Source organism: Saccoglossus kowalevskii, chromosome 10 (genome assembly GCF_978046115.1).
Source record: "Saccoglossus kowalevskii chromosome 10, keSacKowa6.1, whole genome shotgun sequence".
Taxonomy (NCBI): domain Eukaryota; kingdom Metazoa; phylum Hemichordata; class Enteropneusta; family Harrimaniidae; genus Saccoglossus; species Saccoglossus kowalevskii.
The window spans coordinates 38,419,801-38,441,393 of record NC_140650.1 but is presented as its reverse complement, the minus strand read 5'-3'; the positions used below and the strand labels follow the sequence as shown (position 1 = coordinate 38,441,393).

The 21,593-nt window shown below is 36.7% G+C and overlaps 1 protein-coding gene across 1 annotated transcript in view; it reads right to left on the bottom strand.

The window, feature by feature from the left end:
* Positions 1-21,593, bottom strand: part of LOC102805317 (AP-5 complex subunit beta-1-like) — a 158,826-nt gene that overhangs the window by 8,114 nt on the left and 129,119 nt on the right. The window contains exons 20-22 of the mRNA XM_085504580.1: positions 17,411-17,525; positions 4,268-4,432; positions 1,611-1,723 (exon numbers count right to left, since the gene is read on the bottom strand). Of these exons, the coding sequence (XP_085360706.1) occupies positions 1,611-1,723; positions 4,268-4,432; positions 17,411-17,525 (393 nt within the window). The remainder of the gene's footprint in view (positions 1-1,610; positions 1,724-4,267; positions 4,433-17,410; positions 17,526-21,593) is intronic.

The window sequence follows — 21,593 nt, the reverse complement described above, 5'->3', positions numbered from 1 at the left end:
GAGTAACCCAGAATGAAAAATAACAAGCATTGATAATGCATAGTCCCTGTTAAGTACCGGTATTAGCTGTAGTCAAAGTAAATGTTCAGGACATGTAGAAATGAACGATCAATGTTTTTTTAACACTAACACAGATTATAGATTGTGTTACTATCAGTATAGTACCTACGTGGAAACTTTGAACTGAATTGGACTATATCTTACAGAGGAAATAGCATGAAAGAAAAACGCAGTCAGTTGGGTATTGTTGTTCAAGTATCTCCAAAAGAAATATGGCTTGCACCATAACCTAATATGTAAGGTCATCATACAAAGTTTGATTGGAAATGCCCTATTCAACTTTGAACTGAATCAGGCCATATCGCCATATTTTTTTGCCAAAAATGACAAATGTGATCAAATCTCAAAACAAAACATGTTGTTGTGTTACCTTGCAGTATACTACATGTACCTATGTACAAACTTTCAAGTGAATCAGGCCATATCTTTCAGAGGAATCGGCACAAAAAACGTTAAAAACAAAATGACCGCCAGTCGGCCATTTTGGTCCAAATTTTGAAAAAAATATGACGTATAAGTGTAACCCAATATGCGTGATCACCATACAAAGTTTGATTAAAATCCCCCTATTCAGCCCTGAGAAACAAAATGGCCGCCATTTCTACAAATTTGATCAAATCTCAAAACAAAACATGGTTTGTGTTATCTTGAAGTATAGTACAAATGTATGTACATGTATATGTACACGTACAAATTTTGAACTGAATCAGGCCATATCTTATAAAAGAATCAGCACGAAAATGGAAAAAAAAAATGGCCGCCAGTCGGCCATTTTGGACCGATTATCGAAAAAAGTGACATGCACCTATAACCCAATATGCATGATCACCATACAAAGTTTGATTGAAATCACCTTGTTGAGATCCGAGAAACAGACTGATTTCAAGATATTAAACAAATTTGTCAAATCTCAAAACAAAACATGGTGTTGTTTTATCTTGAAGTATAGTACTAAGTACAAACTCTGAGCTGAATCAGGCTATATCTTATAGAGGAATCAGCACAAAAACGAAAAAAAACTAAATGGCCGCCAGTCGGCCATCTTGAACCGAATCTCGAACCCAATATGCAATTTGATCACCATACAAAGTGTCATTGAAATCACCCTATTCAGCTCCGAGAAACAGTCCCAGCCTCGTTTAAATATCAGAATTTAGCAAATTTGAGGGACAAAATGGCTACCAAATCATAGCGAAAATGGGCGTGCATATGTAAGTCATCATACATTGTCTGTATGCCAAGTTTGAACAAGATTTGTCAAAGGATATCAGAGAAATGGCTCTGGTCAGACACACAGATGGACGGAACCCAAATTAATAGTTTTTTGACTTCGTCCGAATGGGAACTAATAAAAGCTACCTGCTATTAATATTGCGATGCAGTCAATTCTCATATATTCAACATTTTTAATTTGGAGGGGGTACGATCCACATATTTCATATAATTCATAGGCGTTAAATGGCAAGACGAAAAAGAGAGTACACAGCTTAGACACAAAATAATTTGGAATACTCCTAACAAAGAATATTCTTAACCTTTCATATATATACCTTGCTTTGAGTACTTCTTCAGGAGGAATGGGTGGAAATTTCTTATCACTATGGTAACCAACATTTCTTCACCGATATTGAGACAGCACACAGATTCTCTGCAGTCAGTGTCACTGATAAAGAATGATGTGAATATAACGTCACCACCTGACAACTATAGATTGATGACTGTGCTCTCCATATGAAGCAAAACCATGATCAAAACAAATCATTGTTAACAAAATAGTCCCCATTGAGATTAGGGGAAATGTTATTCATGTCAAAAATAAAGTTAGTAATTGAGAGTGAATAATTGGCTGTCTAATATCAACAGAAATTAAATGTATTAAAAAATCAAATATATATTAAGAAATTAAACAGGATATGCTATTTATGCATTTTATGTATTCAAACTAAATTTGATTTGTCCAGGCTCTTAAGTGTGTACTAGTCATTGGGGTTACCTAATAACATTACTTGATGCCAGAAAATTAAAGGCACTTTAAAATTTCATGAGAAGGAAGCATTGATCAAAAATAAATTTGAACCAAGTGACACTTGTATTTATAATTTCTGCAAACTGAGTATTTTGATTATACACATCAGACTTCAAATTTCCATGATATTCAGCCACTTATTGGTGATGCTTAGAAAAAGTACAATTTAAAAAAAGAAAAAAGTACAAAAAAGTACAATCTTGTTATTTATTGAATAAATAAAAAAAATCAATAAATAATTTACGCATTTATCAAAAACAATATTATTTAATTTTAAAGAAAAAAATTCTTTTGCATACCATGACAGTTTGGAAATTATGTGGTGGTTCATATTATGGCATGAAAAAATAATATAGCAAGAATATAAATTCTAACCCTACAAATAATTGTCTGATATGTGATGAATTCATACAATTGCCAGGCACAGTGGGAGTTTTTCAGAACATCAACAAAAATAAATCACTAAAAAATAGCTAATTTATTGAGAATAATATAATGCTCCATTTAAATCAATTTTGTATCAAATGAAGGTGACTTTATTGGGAATAATATAATATTCAATTTAACTAAATGTGTATTGTATTTGAGATGAAAGCACCATCAATAGACCTTTCAAATAATTAGATTTGCCACCATAAAAACAAACGAATATGATGGCACTGACAACAAAACAAAATAGTGTGTATATAAATTTGTGATCCCTTCATCAAACAAATTTCCACGTTACACAGACTTTTATTGCAGCCATGATATATTTCAAATAGCAAATGCATAAAAAAATTAAAAATGTTGAAGAGGTACACAAACCAACAACTTTGAATTAATGGATATGGTGCACAGGCATTTGAATCAATGAATTTGAACGGAAGAATATATATTACAAAAATTAAATTATTTAATTTTCATATATACTTATTTTCATATATATTTTTACAATCAAATTCATTGATAGGCCACTATTTTTTACAAATAGGAACACATCACTGGATCCAAACAAAATACTATACAGAATATTACCAAATGCCTTATTTCAGCTGTATTGTACATGTAATTATTCACGGACCAAAACATAAAACATTGGTTATACCAGCTGAAGGCATAAATACCAGCCAGCTGGTCGTCTGTTATTTACGAAAGAGGTAGTTTCACAAGACCAAACACAAACCTGTTTAATAATATTCACAAATATGTTTATAAAACATTATGACCACAATCATACTTTAAAAAGTAATTATTTCCCAAATTGCTAGACTACATGTAGATGCAGTCTACATTGTATGAACACAAGATTTTAAAAAATCAAGGAATATCGTATTATTCAAATATGAAACCAACATTAGCAAAAAATAGTTAATTACTAACTGAAAATCATAAAAATCTTCCTGCTTTTGTAAACCCAATCGTGTACCAAGTACGGTAAAAATCAATCAATTCAGACATCAATATGGTGCCCATGTGCTCTTATTTACCCACAAACATGCCGTTTTGATGTTTGACCAGACATGCACCATTGCAACACATTTCTTCACAAACGACACAGAAAGAGATGACAGCCCATTTACGAGGTAAAAAATGATGTCACTATACAATAAATATTTATTTATTCATTTATTTAGTTAAAAAAAAACATCCCATAAAATATGCCTTAATGCTATAATACTTATCTGTAAAAGCATATCTGAAAAAAGGGTAGAAAAGATGTCAAAAAAATGACTGCTAATCTACGATATTTGGTAGAATTATGAAAAAAAAAATGAAATAACCCAATATGTATGATCATCACACGAACTTTGATCCAAATCATCCTAGTCGCCTACGAGAAACAGCTGCTGACACATAACAAAGGAGATTTTAAATTAGCACTTCTTCATCAAAATTTACCGATGGTCAGCCAAATTGAACTGAATCACACAAAAAAGGTGGTACTGACGTATCTTCATTTATCTATGTAAGTACCATGATTTAAATACATCTGTAAAGTGTATCAGAATCTGAACATTTCTATAAAACATGATGTATTATCTTTTATGTAAACTTTGAATGAGATCAGACGAACTGACAGGACCCAAATTAATAGGTGGACGGTGTCTGAATAGGGACTAATAATTTGACACGGTAGAACACTGTATTTGAAATTTGACCTACAAACAGAGTGTACTCACAAATCCAAAATGATCCTACCTCATTTTTTGCTGCTGGTGAATGTAATGCCAGAGTCTTTCAAACAGTTGGGTTTTACTGATGGCTTGTAGACCAGGAAGTGGTAGAAAAATGTCTTCAAACTTGAGGACTATATTATCCAACTGAGTGCTGCAAGTCTTGCCTTTTTCATTGCTGAAGATAACACTAAATAAATGGATTGAGAACATTACATAATGTGTAAAGTCCAGCTTTTACATGTACATTTACGATCAAATTTATTTGATATATTCTGTTCAATTGACTTGCTTGGTGTAAACCATAAAACCTAATGTCTGAACAGATTTTTCAAAAATTGGACGTAGTGGAACTTTAGCGTCTGATCAGATTAATATCACAGTGTGAACTGCAGAAAATGATGTCTGATCAGAGTTTTTTTGAATGTTATAAGTGTTAAATAAATAGATTATGTAATGTATAACTCATAACATGTAACTCATCATTAATTGATAGAGGACATTATGTGATGTGAAACTAATTAATGGATTGAGGTCATTTAATAATGTGTAACTGCAGAATTGACTGTTCATTCAAAGTTCTAAGTTGCATTGGGATTATGATACAGTGTCAGTGCTGGTGATCTCTTGTCAGTGTGCAACTTAGCCAAAATAAAAAGCATGATCATTTGAACACTGCTATTACAAGACTGGTAGGAGGTACAATGTAATACATTTAGGGTGAAAGTATTTGAAAATTAGTTTTTTGGCTGTTGCCATGGCAGTGGTGGGCCAAGAATTTTTTTTTTCCACTTAGTGACGGTACAACCTGCCTGTCAAGTATGAACCAAAATAGACCCAGCCAAAAAGAGTTAAAAAACCATTCTTGGTACAATCTCGATTTGCATATTGTCAATCAAAGGTCCTGTTATTTGCTTACTCATGCAAATTAGGCAATTGGACATGAACATTGCCACGTGTGAGTGTTTTTTATTTTTAACCAGAAAATAATTACAGCAATTTTAACGGTGTTCCAATAAGAAATTATTGGTCAAATTTTCACAGAATGCTCTTTAGATAAAAATCTATATAAAAAACGAAAAAAACTATTTTTGATTGAAATTCACAAATAAACTGCATCTCTACCTTAAATAAAAAAAGATATCAAGCTGAGTAGAATGAGCTATGTTTGAGGTGTTTTATCCTAAATTTGTAGGAGGTGTTTGAATGTAGGAATTAATGAATGAAGACCATATCTTAGTTTTAAGGTGTTTGAATGTAGAAATTAAGGAATGAAGACAATATCTTAGTTTAAGGTGTTTGAATGTAGAAATTAAGGAATGAAGACCCTACATGTGTATCCTAGTTTAAGGTGTTTGAATGTAGGAATTTAAGAATGAAGACCCTACACATGTATCTTAGTTTTAAGGATGCGGTAGAGTTATTTTCGTGAATTTTGCTTTTTTTGTTATTACTTTTGTGAAGTTATTGGGCTCATAATTTTATCAAAATTAAAACTGAAACACATCTAGAATACCCTTTTTTTAAAAAAATAAATAAGAAAAACTACTTGTATAACGGGATACTGTACACTTTGTTTTTGAGGTAAAAGTCTGGACGCAAACAATAACGTTGACTTATTGCGTAATTTGCATAATTCCTTCACGATGGAAACAGTGCACACTGAAGACGATGCGGTCATATCAACTCCGGCTCCTGATTATTGATCAATCACAAAAAAGAGGCCCCCAAGGAAAAACTCAAAACGCAGTTCAGAGGAAGCGAAACTTTACCTACATTGTATAACAGCAACGCATTGCCGACAGTACAATGGGGTTCACACTTCAAGTTTGAGTATTCAAACCAAGAGGTTAAAATTTCGTCAGCAAACATGATCAATTTCCATCTTCCAAAAAGTAGGGCAGACAATTTAATATCAACCGAAAATCTGTATTGGTCGGACGAGCAGTTGGGAGAGGTCGGCAAGATTTGAAAAAACTAGTGTCTTATGTGGGATTGCCGCCAGGCCATCCATCGACAAAGTTCTGTACAAGGACGCTGTTTCCGAAGTTGCGGTGGAAGTCGAGTGTCTGCTAGAACAAGACAAAACGTTGGATGTTGTTGAGTTAACTAGCACTAGGGGTTGGCGTTTAGGCATGTCGACCTCTTTCTCCGGTTACTAGGCAAGCATTTGTTATACAGATCACGCTTCGCATGTAAACATGATTTGAATCTATAATGAGATGATGTCATTTATCTCTCTAACTGTTCAACGTTATATGGGGCCGCCGTGTACTGTAACAACTTCGCTTCTTTTTGGAAGCCATTTTTCAATAATCAGTTTCAGTAATTTTGTAGAGCTATCAACATAGGTGCCATATTCTAAATTGCTTGTCAAACGAGCTGACAGTTTTTAAGAAGATAATTTTTTGAGGTTTTTTGCATTTTTGTGATAAATTCAAGATGGCTGCCAGAACCACTTGAATCATGGGAAATATTTTCATGAACACATAATCATCTTATTGAACGGATGTTGTATGCCGCAGTTTCACTTTTTACTAAATCCAAGATGGCAGCCAAAGGAAGCCATTTTTCCAAAATCTGCTTCAGCAACTTTGTAGAGCTATCAACATAGGTGTCATATTATAATTTGCTTGTCAAACAAGTGGGCAGTTTTTAAGAAGATAATTTTTTGAGGTTTTTTGATTTATTTTAATAAATTCAAGATGGCCACCAAAACCACTTGAATCATGGGAAATATTTTCATGAACACATAACCATCTTACTGAAGGAATGTTGTATGTCAAGTTTGATTTAAATCTGGCAAATTGTTCATGAGTTATAGCGTAATTTCACTTTTTACTAAATCCAAGATGGCTGCCAAAGAAAGCCATTTTTCAAAAATCGGCTTCAGTAACATTGTAGAGCTATCAACATAGGTGCAAAATTCTGAATTGCTTGTCTAACAAGCAAGCAGTTTTTGAGAAGATAATTTTTTGATGATTTTTGCATTTTTTTGATAAATTCAAGATGGCCGCCAAAACCACTTGCATCATGGGAAATATTTTTATGGACACACAATCATCTTATTGAAGGGATGTTGTATGCCAAGTTGGGTTTACATCTGGCAAATTGTTTATGAGTTATAGCGTACTTTATCGTGGATGCTTATCCACGTGTGTGTTTCTCGATTCAATTATATTTGTTGTTGTTTAATTATAGTTATTATTTTTCATTCGTATTTACTTTGTATCGATAGACAACCAGTTTCTGTATTTGTTCGTTTTCGTTTCATTTGATTCCAAGCATTATTCTCTGAGTTATGTCTGTTAGAAGCCGTTTCATGCTTCATTTCACCTCACAATACATGTATTCCTATGACAAAGAAGCACAAATCAATTTATTGTAAGCCATTTACGTAATGTTCACGAACATGCCTTTATCACAGCGAACGCAAGAGAAGTCGCAACTTTGTAGCAGATTAAGCCGAAATGTTTATTCTATAGTTACCTTCTCACATGGCACACCAATCATAGCGTTTTTCCTCCAATTTTAAAATCCACGGTGTAATCTTATTAACCCTATATAAAGGGTGTTTTAGTGCATGTTTAGTGTGGATTGTTCTAATTGTACTTTGATGCCAGACTTGTCTTCCGAAATAAACGACGTATTACAGTCTACCATAGTCTTTTGTGTTATCATTACACAATCACAGTGCTCACAGTTTTTTGGACCTGATCGAATGTGTGCGATAGACAGCCACATTTTGGTGCCGAGACCAGGATACTCTACAACTCCAAACTACTCAACTTGCAAAGCACACTAATCGAGACAATTTCCCGTCGACCAACAGCATGTCTGACAATGAAGATCGAGATTCCGTCACTGTCGACCTCACGCAACAAAAGAAGAACAGAACAACGGCGAGGAGACAACTCACGATAATGAAACAGATCGAAACACTCATTGCAGACTACGATAAACAAGAAGCTGGCATTGCAAAACATTTCTCAATTATTCGATGTCTCGAAAGTACGTCTGGATCGTCTGATCTCCGTAGACGCCGAAATTCTCAACATGATCCCACCCGAATATCCAGAATTCGATGAAACAGATTTGTATGAGATCGAAGCAACGACACGACATCTCAAAGTTTCATACTTCTTAAGAGACGCAGTCGCAAGGAACTCCGGAAGTTCACAAGCTGCAACTACATCACAAGTTAACCAAGTTCAGCCTACACAAGTTCAACAATCACCAAGGTTCAAGTCTATTTAGCTACCGAAACTTGAGATTCCTACATTTCAAGGGAATCCCATTCTCTGGACTGAATTCTATGACACGTACAACGCTGCTATTCATTCAGACAATCAGTTGTCTAATGTCCAGAAATTCACGTATCTCCGAAGTTTTCTTGGAGGCGAAGCTAAGCGACTCATTGACGGACTTGCCACGACTGACGTAAACTATGATACTGCCATTGAACTTCTCGAGAAACGGTATGGGAACAAGCAAGACATCATTAACGCCTACATGACGATACTATGGGAACAAGTACCGCCAGAGAACAACCCAACTAGTCTCAGACGATTCCACGACGAGTTGGCAACCATCATTCGAGGCTTGAAAAATCTTGGTGAGGATGAAACTAATTATGGCAAGTTACTTATACCTCTACTATTACAGAAATTACCGACTGATTTCCAACAGCAACTTGCCCATAATAACTCGAACAACAAATGGACATTATCCCGTCTGAGCGAACTCATGTCAAATGAAATACGCGTTTTATCAATCAGTGAAGGTATAAATCTCGATAGCCAACCGAATTCAACCGTCGCTACGTTCTACATAAGAACTACAGCCCGCGAATCTACCACTTCTAGAAATAATTATTCCACACCCCATGGTTATAAATCGACAAACGAACATGATTCTGCCAATAGTTATAACCCTGGTAACCGAAAAAGACCGTCACAACGACCCTGCGTGTACTGCCGTGGACCTCACAACCCCACGGATTGCGTCAAAATACCCGACCATAAGACGAGAATGGATATTGTTAAACGCAGACAACTTTGCTACAATTGTCTCGGAACACACCCCGTTAAACAATGTAAATCTCGATACACGTGTAGACGTTGCCAGGGGAAACATCACACCTCGCTCCACGATGAAGGAAACGCTTCCAAGCCATCTGAAGTTCGAATTGCCAACGTCAGTGTGAATTTCTCTCACGCGTCTCGCAACCCGTCTCAATGCTCGTATCAGGGGAGACATAGTACACCTGATCCACGAACACGGCGTGTCTTACTAAAGACAGCCAAAATTCCAACAACGTGCGGAGTGAAAACAACAATCGCGACAGTTCTATTCGACGAAGGTGCGGATCGTTCGTTCGTAACCAAAAGATTTGCGCAAGCCATCGATGCTAAAGTATACAGTTCAGAAGTACTCAACCTGAAATCTTTTTCAAATCCACGTACTGGATTCAAGACAATTCCGTGTACCACTCTACAGTTGCATCAACGCAACGGCAATCGCACACCTATAGACCTCCTTTACGTGGAAGAAATCTCTGACAATCTAACGAACAATGTAAACACTGATATCAAGCAACTTAATTATCTTCGCAAACTCAAGCTTGCGCACCCAATTTCCAATGAACCTACTATGAAGATCGACATTTTAATAGGTGTGGATCGGTATTGGGATTTTGTTGGAAATCACGTAATCCGAGGCCACGGTCCCACAGCTGTCAGCTCGTGTTTCGGATACTTACTATCAGGACCCATCTACACCGGTAAGCCACGTACGAATCACGTACAAGCATTTCACCTCACCGCAATCCCGTCCGATGATGAACTGCTCGCCAAGAACGTCGCTTTGTTTTGGGAACTGGAATCGATCGGTATTCGCGATCCAATAAACCCCCCGGAAAAGAAGACAACCGACGACAAACAATTCAAACAATATACAGAAAATTGTTTGTCCGAAGAAAATAATCGTTTCATCGCCAAACTACTATGGAAGTCTAGCCACTACTCACTGCCGACAAATTTTGACGCACTCGTCATATGATCAAGAAACTGCCACATGATATTACTCAAGTCTACGATAAAATCATCTCGGATCAACTAAAAGCCGGTTTTATCGAGCGAGTAGAACAAGATGACACTACCAGTGGTCACTATCTCCCTCATCGTTCAGTTAAACGCGATAGCTCATCAACTCCAATCCGCATCGTGTACGACTGCAGTGCAACTTCCGGAATCGGACAACCAAGTTTAAACGACTGTCTGGAAACAGGACCCCCACTATAGAACGACCTAACCGCAATGTTAGTTCGTTTTCGCTCCAATCCAGTCGCATTAGCAAGCGATATCGAAAAAGCCTTCCTACAAATACGACTCGCAGACGAAGACCATAAATATACGAAATTCCTGTGGTTGTCTGACATAAACGATCTAACCAGTGAATTCACGACATACCAATTCACTTCCGTATTGTTTGGAGCCATGTGCAGCCCATTTATTCTGAACGCCGCTATCAAGACTCTAATAAACAATCATCCGAATATACCTGCTGCCAACGATCTACAACAAAACATCTATGTTGATGACGTAGTAACCGGTAGTCGTGATACTAACGAAGCTATGAAATTCTATGAAGACTCAACGAAATTATTGTCTACACATGGATTTAATCTTCGATCATGGAGTACAAATGATCAAACCACCCGTGATGTCATTAAACAAGACAGTAAAGCGAATCCTAACACTACTGTTAACATGCTAGGTGTGAAGTGGAACACTGAAAGTGACGTCATCTACCTGAAACTACTAAACTCACCAAATATCAACGCCATGACCACAAAGCGTGAAGTAGTCAGTTTCGCCGCCAGTCTCTATGACCCACTAGGTCTCCTTTCACCGGTGCATGTTCGAGCGAAGTTGTTTATTTAATCGCTATGGAAACTGAATCTTCATTGGGATACACCCATATCCGACGAACTCAATACTAATTGGACTAACATAGCTCACGATCTACGAGAGGTAACAAACATTTGCGTTAACCGACATTACTTTGCCGACAATACCGATAACAAGAACAACAACATCGAGATACACGCATTCTCAGACGCTTCAACCAAAGCCTATGGTGGTGCTGTGTACATAAAGTCAGGAAACCAAACTTCGTTGGTGATGTCAAAGACACGTGTTGCACCAACCAATAAAAATACGCTGACTTTGCCTCGTCTTGAACTCATGGCTGCTTTGACCACAACCCGACTTAGTAAATTTGTCTCCAATGCGTTGTCAGTGAAATATAATACCACTCGTCGCGTGTTGTGGTCAGACTCCCAGATAGTTCTGCACTGGATAAATTCCCGCGGCAAACCAGACCTATTCACTTCCAATCGCATAACGGAAATAAACAGTTTCCCACAAGAAAGTAGGTACATGTACGTACCGACCAGCTCAAATCCTGCTGATTTACTAACCCGCGGACTTAAATGTGAACAATTACGCAACTCTACCCTCTGGTGGACCGGCCTCTCATGGTTGAAAAATCGTGCCTTATGGCCTGCATGCGAACTCTTTGATGCCGACACGATATCTGACATAACCGTGAATCATTTACTAACTGGCGACACCCATGAACCAATCAAAGCAATACACGGATCCATTTCACCCGATACGATGACGAAACACGACTCCAATTCTGTAACAACCAAAGAAAACCAACCAGATTCACCATTAGGTATCCAATATATCATCAGGGCTAATGATTACAACGATTACAACAAACTATTGCGAGTATCAGCATTTGTACTACGATTCGTTAATAACATTAAACGCCGACTTCGATGGATTACTGATGACAATACAAAATTGACTCCCGATGTGTGCCAACAAACCATACCTTCCGCAGACGAAATAATCAATGCAGAAACTATTTGGATCTCACACATCCAACGGACAGAATATGCGAACATTATTTCAAATATATACAGAAATGATAAGAAACTCGGACCACTGAATAAACAGTTGCAACTATTCATTGGATACGATCAACTAATACGAACTGGCGGACGAATCCACAATTCAGAGCTCGATTTTGACACAGTACACCCAATACTTCTACCCGCAAATCACGCATTCACGCGATTGCTCGTCTATGCTACACATATACGTCTCAACCATAGCGGTCCATCAGCAACCATCACAGCTATTCGTGAACGGTTTTGGATTGTTGCGATTCGTCGCATCGTCAACGCCGTGTTACGCAAATGCTTTATATGCAAGAAAGTCGATGGGCGTCCGTATTGTCAACCAATGACTCCACCACTTCCAGAATATCGTGTCAGAGAAGCCCCCCATTTCATATTTGCGGAGTGGACTACACTGGAGCCTTGCACGTGAAAAACCCTGCAGGTAATACTACTACCAAGACATACGTATGTCTGTTTACGTGCGCTGTCACCCGAGCGATACATCTTGAACTCGTTCCGGACATGACTACTACTTCGTTCATGTTAGCATTCAGGCGATTCGCTGCCCGTCGATCGACCCCATCCATGCTGATTTCAGACAACGCGTCAACTTTCTTGTCAGCTGCAAGCGAACTTCGCGAAATCATATCCAACCCAGAAGTGAAGTCCATGTTGTCAGATCATCGCATCACGTGGAAGTTCATACCGAAACGCGCACCTTGGTTTGGTGGGTTCTACGAGAGAATGATCGGTATAACGAAAACCACACTCAAGAAAGTTCTAGGAAATTCCTGCGAACTTGAAACTATACTAACCGAGGCGGAAGCATCCATTAACAATCGACCGCTAACCTATGTCTCTACTCACGTCAATGACTTAACCCCACTGACCCCATCGCAACTCGTATGTGGTAGAAACATCACACGTCTACCCTGTGTCGTATCAAGTAATCTCTCGGATTATTCACCAAATAACCACGCGCAGTTGAATCGACGATATGAACACTTGTCCAATTTACAGCGGACATTCTGGCAACGCTGGTCTTCCGAGTATATAACAGCCCTACGAGAACGACATATACATGCATCAAGAGGTGTAAAAGAGAACACTATTAAGCTGAATGACATCGTCCTAATTCACGACTACGTGCGCAAACGAGTAAATTGGCAATTAGCACGGGTAACGCGACTACTGCCAGGTAGCGATGGACTGATCCGAACCGCTGAAATCCAAACCAAATTCGGAGTTACAAATCGACCAATTGCTAAATTGTATCCACTGGAGATAAGCAATCTCACACCAACAAACGAATTGTCGACTTCACCCGAGAGAATACTTCAACAGAACATTCCGAATCTACACCCATTGCCTCATTGGAAACGGGTAATTCAATCACAACGCAACCCCCTACTCCGAACAGCCACCCATTCTATCTGAGACAATCAACGCGCAAGGCCGCGATACAAGCCCAAGAACGGATTTATCATCTGTCGAAGTCTGAACTTTAAAGTTGTAATACATGTACATATATTAGTGAATAAATATGTCTTTTACTATTTGAATTGAATCAACAACAAACATATTCATTACTGTGCGATGTACGTTTTCTCGCGCCCCGAGTATATCGTGGATGCTTATCCAAGTGTGTGTTTCTCGATTCAATTATATTTGTTGTTGTTTAATTATAGTTATTATTTTTCATTTGTATTTACTTTGTATCGATAGACAACCATTTTCTGTATTTGTTCGTTTTCGTTTCATTCGATTCCAAGCATTATTCTCTGAGTTATGTCTGTTAGAAGCCGTTTCATGCTTCATTTCACCTCACAATACATGTATTCCTATGACAAAGAAGCACAAATCAATTTATTGTAAGCCATTTACGTAATGTTCACAAACATGCCTTTATCACAGCGAACGCAAGAGAAGTCGCAACTTTGTAGCGGATTAAGCCGAAATGTTTATTCTATAGTGACCTTCTCACATGGCACACCAATCATAGCGTTTTTCCTCCAATTTTAAAATCCACGGTGTAATCCTATTAACCCTATATAAAGGGTGTTTTAGTGCATGTTTAGTGTGGATTGTTCTAATTGTACTTTGATGCCAGACTTGTTTTCCGAAATAAACGACGTATTACAGTCTATCATAGTCTTTTGTGTTACCATTACACAATCACAGTGCTCACAGTTTTTTGGACCTGATCGAATGTGTGCGATAGACAGCCACATACTTTCACTTTTTACTAAATCCAAGATGGCTGCCAAAGGAAGCCACTTTTCAAAAATTTGCTTCTCAGTAACTTTGTAGAGCTATGGACATAGGTGCTGCAAAGCAAATTTCTAAGCACATGAATGAGCCATTTTTAAATCCAATATGACGGCCAAGGTCACATGACCGCTAAAGATTTTATTGATGATATTTGCTAGACATGAGCCAATAATGCCACACAAAAACCGATGTTCTTGATGTTTTAGCGAGTACTTCGCGGGGGTATATAACTTGTTATCACATTAGCATAATTTTCCTTGAGTTCACTCATCGCTTTCCCACATGCATTTCTTGTTCTTTGCTGCTAAGTTTTTTGGAACTCTAATATGTTGCTGTTTTTGTCTTTCTAAACATTGAGATTATTTTTGATTGACATTCAACGAGATCATTTGAATTTTGAATTTGAATTTATCCACTTTTACAGTGATCAATATTGCGTTTGAGTTGAGTTACTAGTAATTACAGTACAAGCCTGATTTACATTTTTCTTGTGGTGTTTTTCGTCAATGTATTAAATATAAGTGCTTTGGGAAATAGCATAATTATATTGCATGTCACAACCCGTTATATTTATTTCCAATGCACGTGGTCAGCGCCTCTGATTGCGTTTATTTTGTATTTTTATTTTCGAAATACATCACTGGCTGTTTTGTTTTGTTTTATGTTTTCCTCAACAATTAACTGTTCCAAGATCTCTTTCATTTTTCGTCCGGCTGCTGCCAATCCAATAATTCGTTGCCGCATGTACTCAAACAAGCGATTAATCGTCACAGTCATTATACTAGTAGTTTAAGATTTGTAGTAATTCAGCTATGCGATGATTATATGTGCAAGTTTTGTTTTGCGCACCCAGACACGAGCAAAAGTTAACCTGATAGATTTTCTGAACTGCAGCATTTGTAATACTTATGCAAATTGAGTAAGGGTCATATACCTGGTTCACACATAACAATTACGCCGTTGTAGCACCGCCATAAATTTAACGACGGTGTTATTTTTACCGTGTGACCAGATTTTACACCGGCGTAAACTTTCGGACCAGAGTCCGAGCTCAGACCTAAATTCTCAACAAAAGTGTGTGTGAACATGCACAGTGGCATAAACAGTGGCACAGACATGCTCTATCAGGAATTCATGTCTACGTCCATAGCAACGACATGATGACGAGTCACATACCGCTCTGGTCAGTGGAACGAGTAGTCTCGGAATAATTGTATAATAATGAAGTCCTGCTACTAATTTCTATTTGACAAGAGGAAAATATTTTTAGATTGATACACGGAACCTCCCATGATAGCCAGGTTTACAGGATTATTGCACAAAAAGACAAGGAATTGGGGTGAGATAAACCCGTAACTGTGCTGTCAAAAAGTAAAACCTTTGAAGTCAAGATTCAAGGGAGCAATTGAAAATAATAACCGTAGTGATAGGGTACGAATATGTTCAAACACAGATCTAACTACAGAGGGGGTGCTACACAGGCCTAATATAAAATTACGCCGGTGTTTTAATGTCGTGTGATCGCAAACGAAACACACCGTTGTAGAGACAATGCTAACACCAGTGTTCTCACTGGCCCTTCAACGGTGTATTTCTAATCTGTGTGAACCAGGTAAAATGGTGAGTTGCATTCGCAAATAACAAAGTGTCATATTATTTTGAGCGCTGTTCGGAATAAATTTAGTTAAAATCACACAAAGAAACATACACAAAATACAAATACTAGTACTCAATACATGTCACGATTGATTGACCAGTTATATAGCTGCTTGAACTACACACACAAGGACGTAAATATGTAAATACAGGTCACAGTTCGACTTGTGTAGCAAACATTACAATGTGTCAAGTGATTTGAAAGAGTCTTTGTCCCCCTTCCCAATACAGAGAAGCAAAACGTGTTGTATTTTGAATCGTCATTAAAACCTAAGTTTATACATACAATGTATGATCATCGTTACTCCAGTAGTCGGTTGGCAAGTGGTCGATGTTTGTGAAGCCAACCATAGCAGGAGCGAGCGAACAAGAGCGAGCAAACAAAAGCGAGCGAGCGAAAAAAAAACTGTCGGTTTCCGGTCGGAAAGCAGCGAGCGGTCGGAAATTAAGCAATCAGCAGGCGAAAAAAACAAACAATAAAAACGGGAGGTTGGGCGGAATGAGTACTGTACATATACAAATATCTGATCTATGAGGACTGTTACATAAACAATTAGCTAACTCCTAGAAAGTGGATGCAAAACTAATTTATTCATGTTTCTTTGTTATGTTAAACAGCTCCTACAGTACAATTGGTTCTCTAAACATGTAGGCAACATCGTTTACTTACAGAATATACAAGCCTTACTCTATGGTGATGGAGAGTGTATAATTTTGTTAACCATGAAACTACAAATCGTGTTATAACCAAGTTAGCGATAGTGGAGTAGATGTCGTTATATGAATTATGTTTATGCATACATGTATATGATGTCACAATTTACTTTTTTTAACTTGTCATTCAACATGATGCTTTAAAATATACATGTTGTTGCGCCTTGATACAAACAAGCCTATTTATTATGTAAATAATGTCAGTGAGGTCTATCACAACACTGTCTATAGTCAGTGATGAACCATGTCAACGCAGTAAAGAAGCAACATTTATTTAAAAAAAAAAAGACACTGAGAAAAGCTTAAAATCTAAATATTGTAACAAGAATGTAACGGTAAGATTACACAGGATATAACAAATCAGTATGCAAATTAAATATCTTGTTTTCAGTTCATCACTCAACCTTGTTTGTAAATGTGTGAAGGATGTGTTTACCCATCACTGGGTTCATGAAAATCAACATAAATTATGCACCAAATGTTTTTGTCTTCCTTGTTTTTCCTTTTTCGCTACCTTAATACTATAATAACAATATTATCAGTGACATTTACCTGGAACTAAAAATAGATGGCATTGGTTCATTAGGACAAAACTCAAAGGTCACCTGCTTGCACTTTGTATCCGGTTTGCCTGAGCTTGACCAATTAAGGCATGGTATATGGAGATCTGAAATTAAGCAATGTGGTTTTTACTATTAATTGTATTGATTATTTGAATCATTTAACTAAGACCAAAACTGCAATTGTATGCAAGTAGCCATGTTTGTGTGATTATATATTTAGATATTTTCCAGTGATTTTTGTTGGGGGCTGCAACTTTTTTCTTTCTTTTATTTTGAAATTACAGATTAGCTAAATTTTAAATAAATATTATTATAAATATATTATCATGAATTTACTTTTACAATACATGTTGCACTCATGCAGTGCTTAATGTAAACAATAATTTGTTTTTAAATATTAATTATAATAGTAACCTCATATTGCCCATTTGATAATTTGATCAAAACTGAGTGCATACACAACTGAAACATTGGTGGCAAGTGAGCATTTACATTACAAAGTATTGTACAAATAATGTGTACATACAACTATATTAGGGTCCTGTAACTGGTACTGCAAACTTCTGTCTATTTGGCCCAAGATTAGCCAATTTTACCACAAAAAAATGTGGTCTCCATTAATTCACTTATTTTTCAAATGCTAATTATTAAATATATCCAATTAAATTCGAAACATTCTAAAAAAGGTTTAATGTTTTAACTTTTTATGAAAAATAGGCCTGTCGTTCAATGATTTTTGCCCCCAAAAAGGAATAACATTTCATTTAGGAGTAGGGAAATAAAAGTGTTAAAAGTCTATATTTGGAAGTGCAGTGCATAACATTAACATACTAGTAATATGCACAGATTTTGACTGAACATTATCAGGTCTGTGTTTTATTAACATACTACAAGGCATCATTAAAAATCTGATAATAACAATTATTATAATATAAGGTTATTCAAAGGATACCTCAAAGTATGCATGAAGACAGTACAGAGGGTGTATCGACAGAGTGCATACTTTAAGTGTATTCTTCTAATAATCTTATTATTATAATGTTTAGAACAGAATCAGCAAACTTCTTTGTGTGGACTCTGGTTAAACCCTAGTGGTGGCCATTCGCATTTCCTAATATGGTAGGATGAAATCACCTATAAAATACCGTAAAATTATGGCACACCGTAACTTATGACATTGTGGTGACAGATGTATAATAATACACTTTGTTGCAGTTTTAGAACTAATAGTACCTATTAGCATGTAGCAAATAACATTTTATGAAAAAAACAAACCATGCATGGCACAGTCCCTGTTAGTTATCAAATTTAAGATAAATAGATTTGTTTGTGGTAATACAGTTGGAACTTAAACATGTCAGAGATATGGATCCAGATGCTGATGCTTGATTAAAATGATTTTTAAACATTGAAATGATTGATATTCAGTCATCTTGTATCTGAACTTCAAACAAGTACTTGTCCATATTGAGAGACTGGTCAGTCATTTTGAATTGGATAGTCAAACCAATACATGATAAAATTTTAGTCTAAGCATGTCAGAACTGCATTCATTAAAACAAAATGGCTGTCAATCAGCCACTAATGTCTAATGTATGTACAAAGTTTGAACATAATCCATCTGTAAACAACCGAGATCCGGTTTCGCAATGCCAGAAATGTTTGATTTCGAAAATTTTTCAGCACAAAAATGGCTTATCTATGTACTCCGTCTGGATCACATCATAGTACGTATGATATTTTTTTTTTTTTTAAATATTTTTTGTGCCAGGCGACAGTTCCGGACATTGAATGTCACTGTTGTTTCTCCTGACTTTTTTTTTTGTATGTGCAAATTGCAAGTGCTAGTGCTGACACATATTGCATCTTTGCCACAGAAGTCAGATTCATGTTTGGGACTACATGACAGGGATGTGTGGCCATCTTCCTATCCTGGCGTCAACCAGGTTCGGTCGAACCTTAACCAAGGTTCCCCCAAAGTCGCATTCGTTAGTGAATGAATCTCGGCCAGTGGAATTGGCCTTCCCATTGAGTCTGTGGCATACTCAGCCAGGGTTGGGGTCGAGTACGTATGATATTTATTTGGATTTTCAAGTCTCAAGTGATTTTTCATGCTCTCCATTAAATTTAAGTTCTTTCATTTTGAAACCAATATACCAAGGCCTGGGATGTCAATGGGCTTTGAAAATACAGGAGAAAGTGATTGACATTACTCCAGAACCCCGCTCGGAGCACCCCCTCAAGCTAGGCAGCAGAAATGCGCCTCTTGCTGCCCGAGACACCTTGGTGCGATCGAAGTATCAGCTCAGAGCTCTGACAGGACATAGAATCCATTCATGACAGTCCTCCGTGCCCACTATGTTAGTGCGGTGTGGGATGCAATCGGTTCAGAATCATGCCATGGGATTTGGTTTTGGCAAGAAAGCCCACCCGAGTACTTGCGAGTTCATAAAGGAGGTACATCCGTCACTGAAGGACAGTGCTCCGATCTCTGAACGCCGAACACCACCTACCTGGCACCAAAGCCAAAAGAAATCAAAGAAAGCTTGGAAAGAACTGTGTGCTGAGACTATTGAAGACACATTAAAAATTATTTCAAAATTACTTGTACTTGAGATATTGCTGGAATAGCTGAAAACTAATATGTAAATCAGGTATTACTGATATGAACAGATTTGAGTGTAAATCTAATAAGGCCTGCGTAATGTAATATCTATGTACCAAGTTTCATTGAAATGTGATTAGAACAAAAAAACCATGAATTATTATTGGAGAATTAATATGAACAAATTTCAACCCAAAATTAATCAGGTCTATCTATTGTTCTAGAGCATTTATGTACCAAATTTTTTTACCAAATGTGATGATCAGTAATTGAGATATCAGTGTTAATTAATTATGTTAATTAGGTGATTAATAAGCATAAATATTTACCAAAAACTATTTGGGTCTCTGCATAGTCCTAGGTTCATTGAAATGTGATGATGAATACTCTATAAAAGTTTCAATAAAATCCAATTAGTGGTTCTTTAAAATGGAACAATCATGGAAAAAATTAACTAATTATGTGAATTAGGTAATTAATATCGACAATTATTTACCCTAAAACTAATCAGGTCTCTGCATAGTCCTAGAGGATCTATGTAGCAAGTCTCATTGAAATATAAAGATCAGTACTTGAGTTATCAGGCAAAAAAACTGAAAATTAACTAATTATGCTAATAAGGTGATTAATATGCAGAAATATTTACCCCAAAACTAATCAGATCTCTGCACAGTCTTTGAGTAACTATGTACCAAGTTTCATTGAAATTTGAAGATTACTACTTGAAATATCAAAAGCTGAAAATTAATTAATTATGCAAATTAGGTAATTAATAATATGTACTGATATTACACTAAAAACTATCAGGTCTGTGCAGTGTCCTATGACATCTATGTACCAAGCAAGTTTTATTGAAATGTGATGAGTACTACTTAAAACATCAAAAGCTGAAAATTAATTAATTATGCAAATTAGTACTGATATTACCCTAAAAACTAGGGTCTGTGTAGTGTCCTATGATCCAAAATGTATCTATGTACTAAGTTTTTAATTGAAATGTGGTGATTAGTACTTGAGATATCAGTGGAAAAGCCAAAAATTGATTAATCATTATGCAAATTAGGTAATTAATATTGCACAGATTTTTACCCAAAACTAATCAAATGTGCGCATTACTTCAGAGCATCTATGTGCCAAGTTTCATCAAAATCCAATGAGTGGTTCTTTAGATACCAGTGGAGCAATCATCGAACAGCTAAAATCAGCTAATTATCATGCAAATTAGGTAATTACCATGCATGGATTTTTACCAAAACCTAATCAAATCTGCGCATTGGTCCAGAGCATCTATGCACCAAGTTTCATCAAAAATTAATGTATGATATCAGTGGAACAGACACACACACACACACACACACACACACACACAGACATACACACTAAATGCAAAGACTCTTTTTGTGCTTCGCAGACGGGAATCAAAAACTGTTTGCATAGTGACATACTTCATGTCCGCCTTTCCATATGCTCGATGGGGGGGGGTGTCGTAACGCCGCCAGAACCAACGGCAAGTCCCAGTCTGGAAGATTTGATTTCCAAGAATCATCGATATAGATTTTCCTCTATT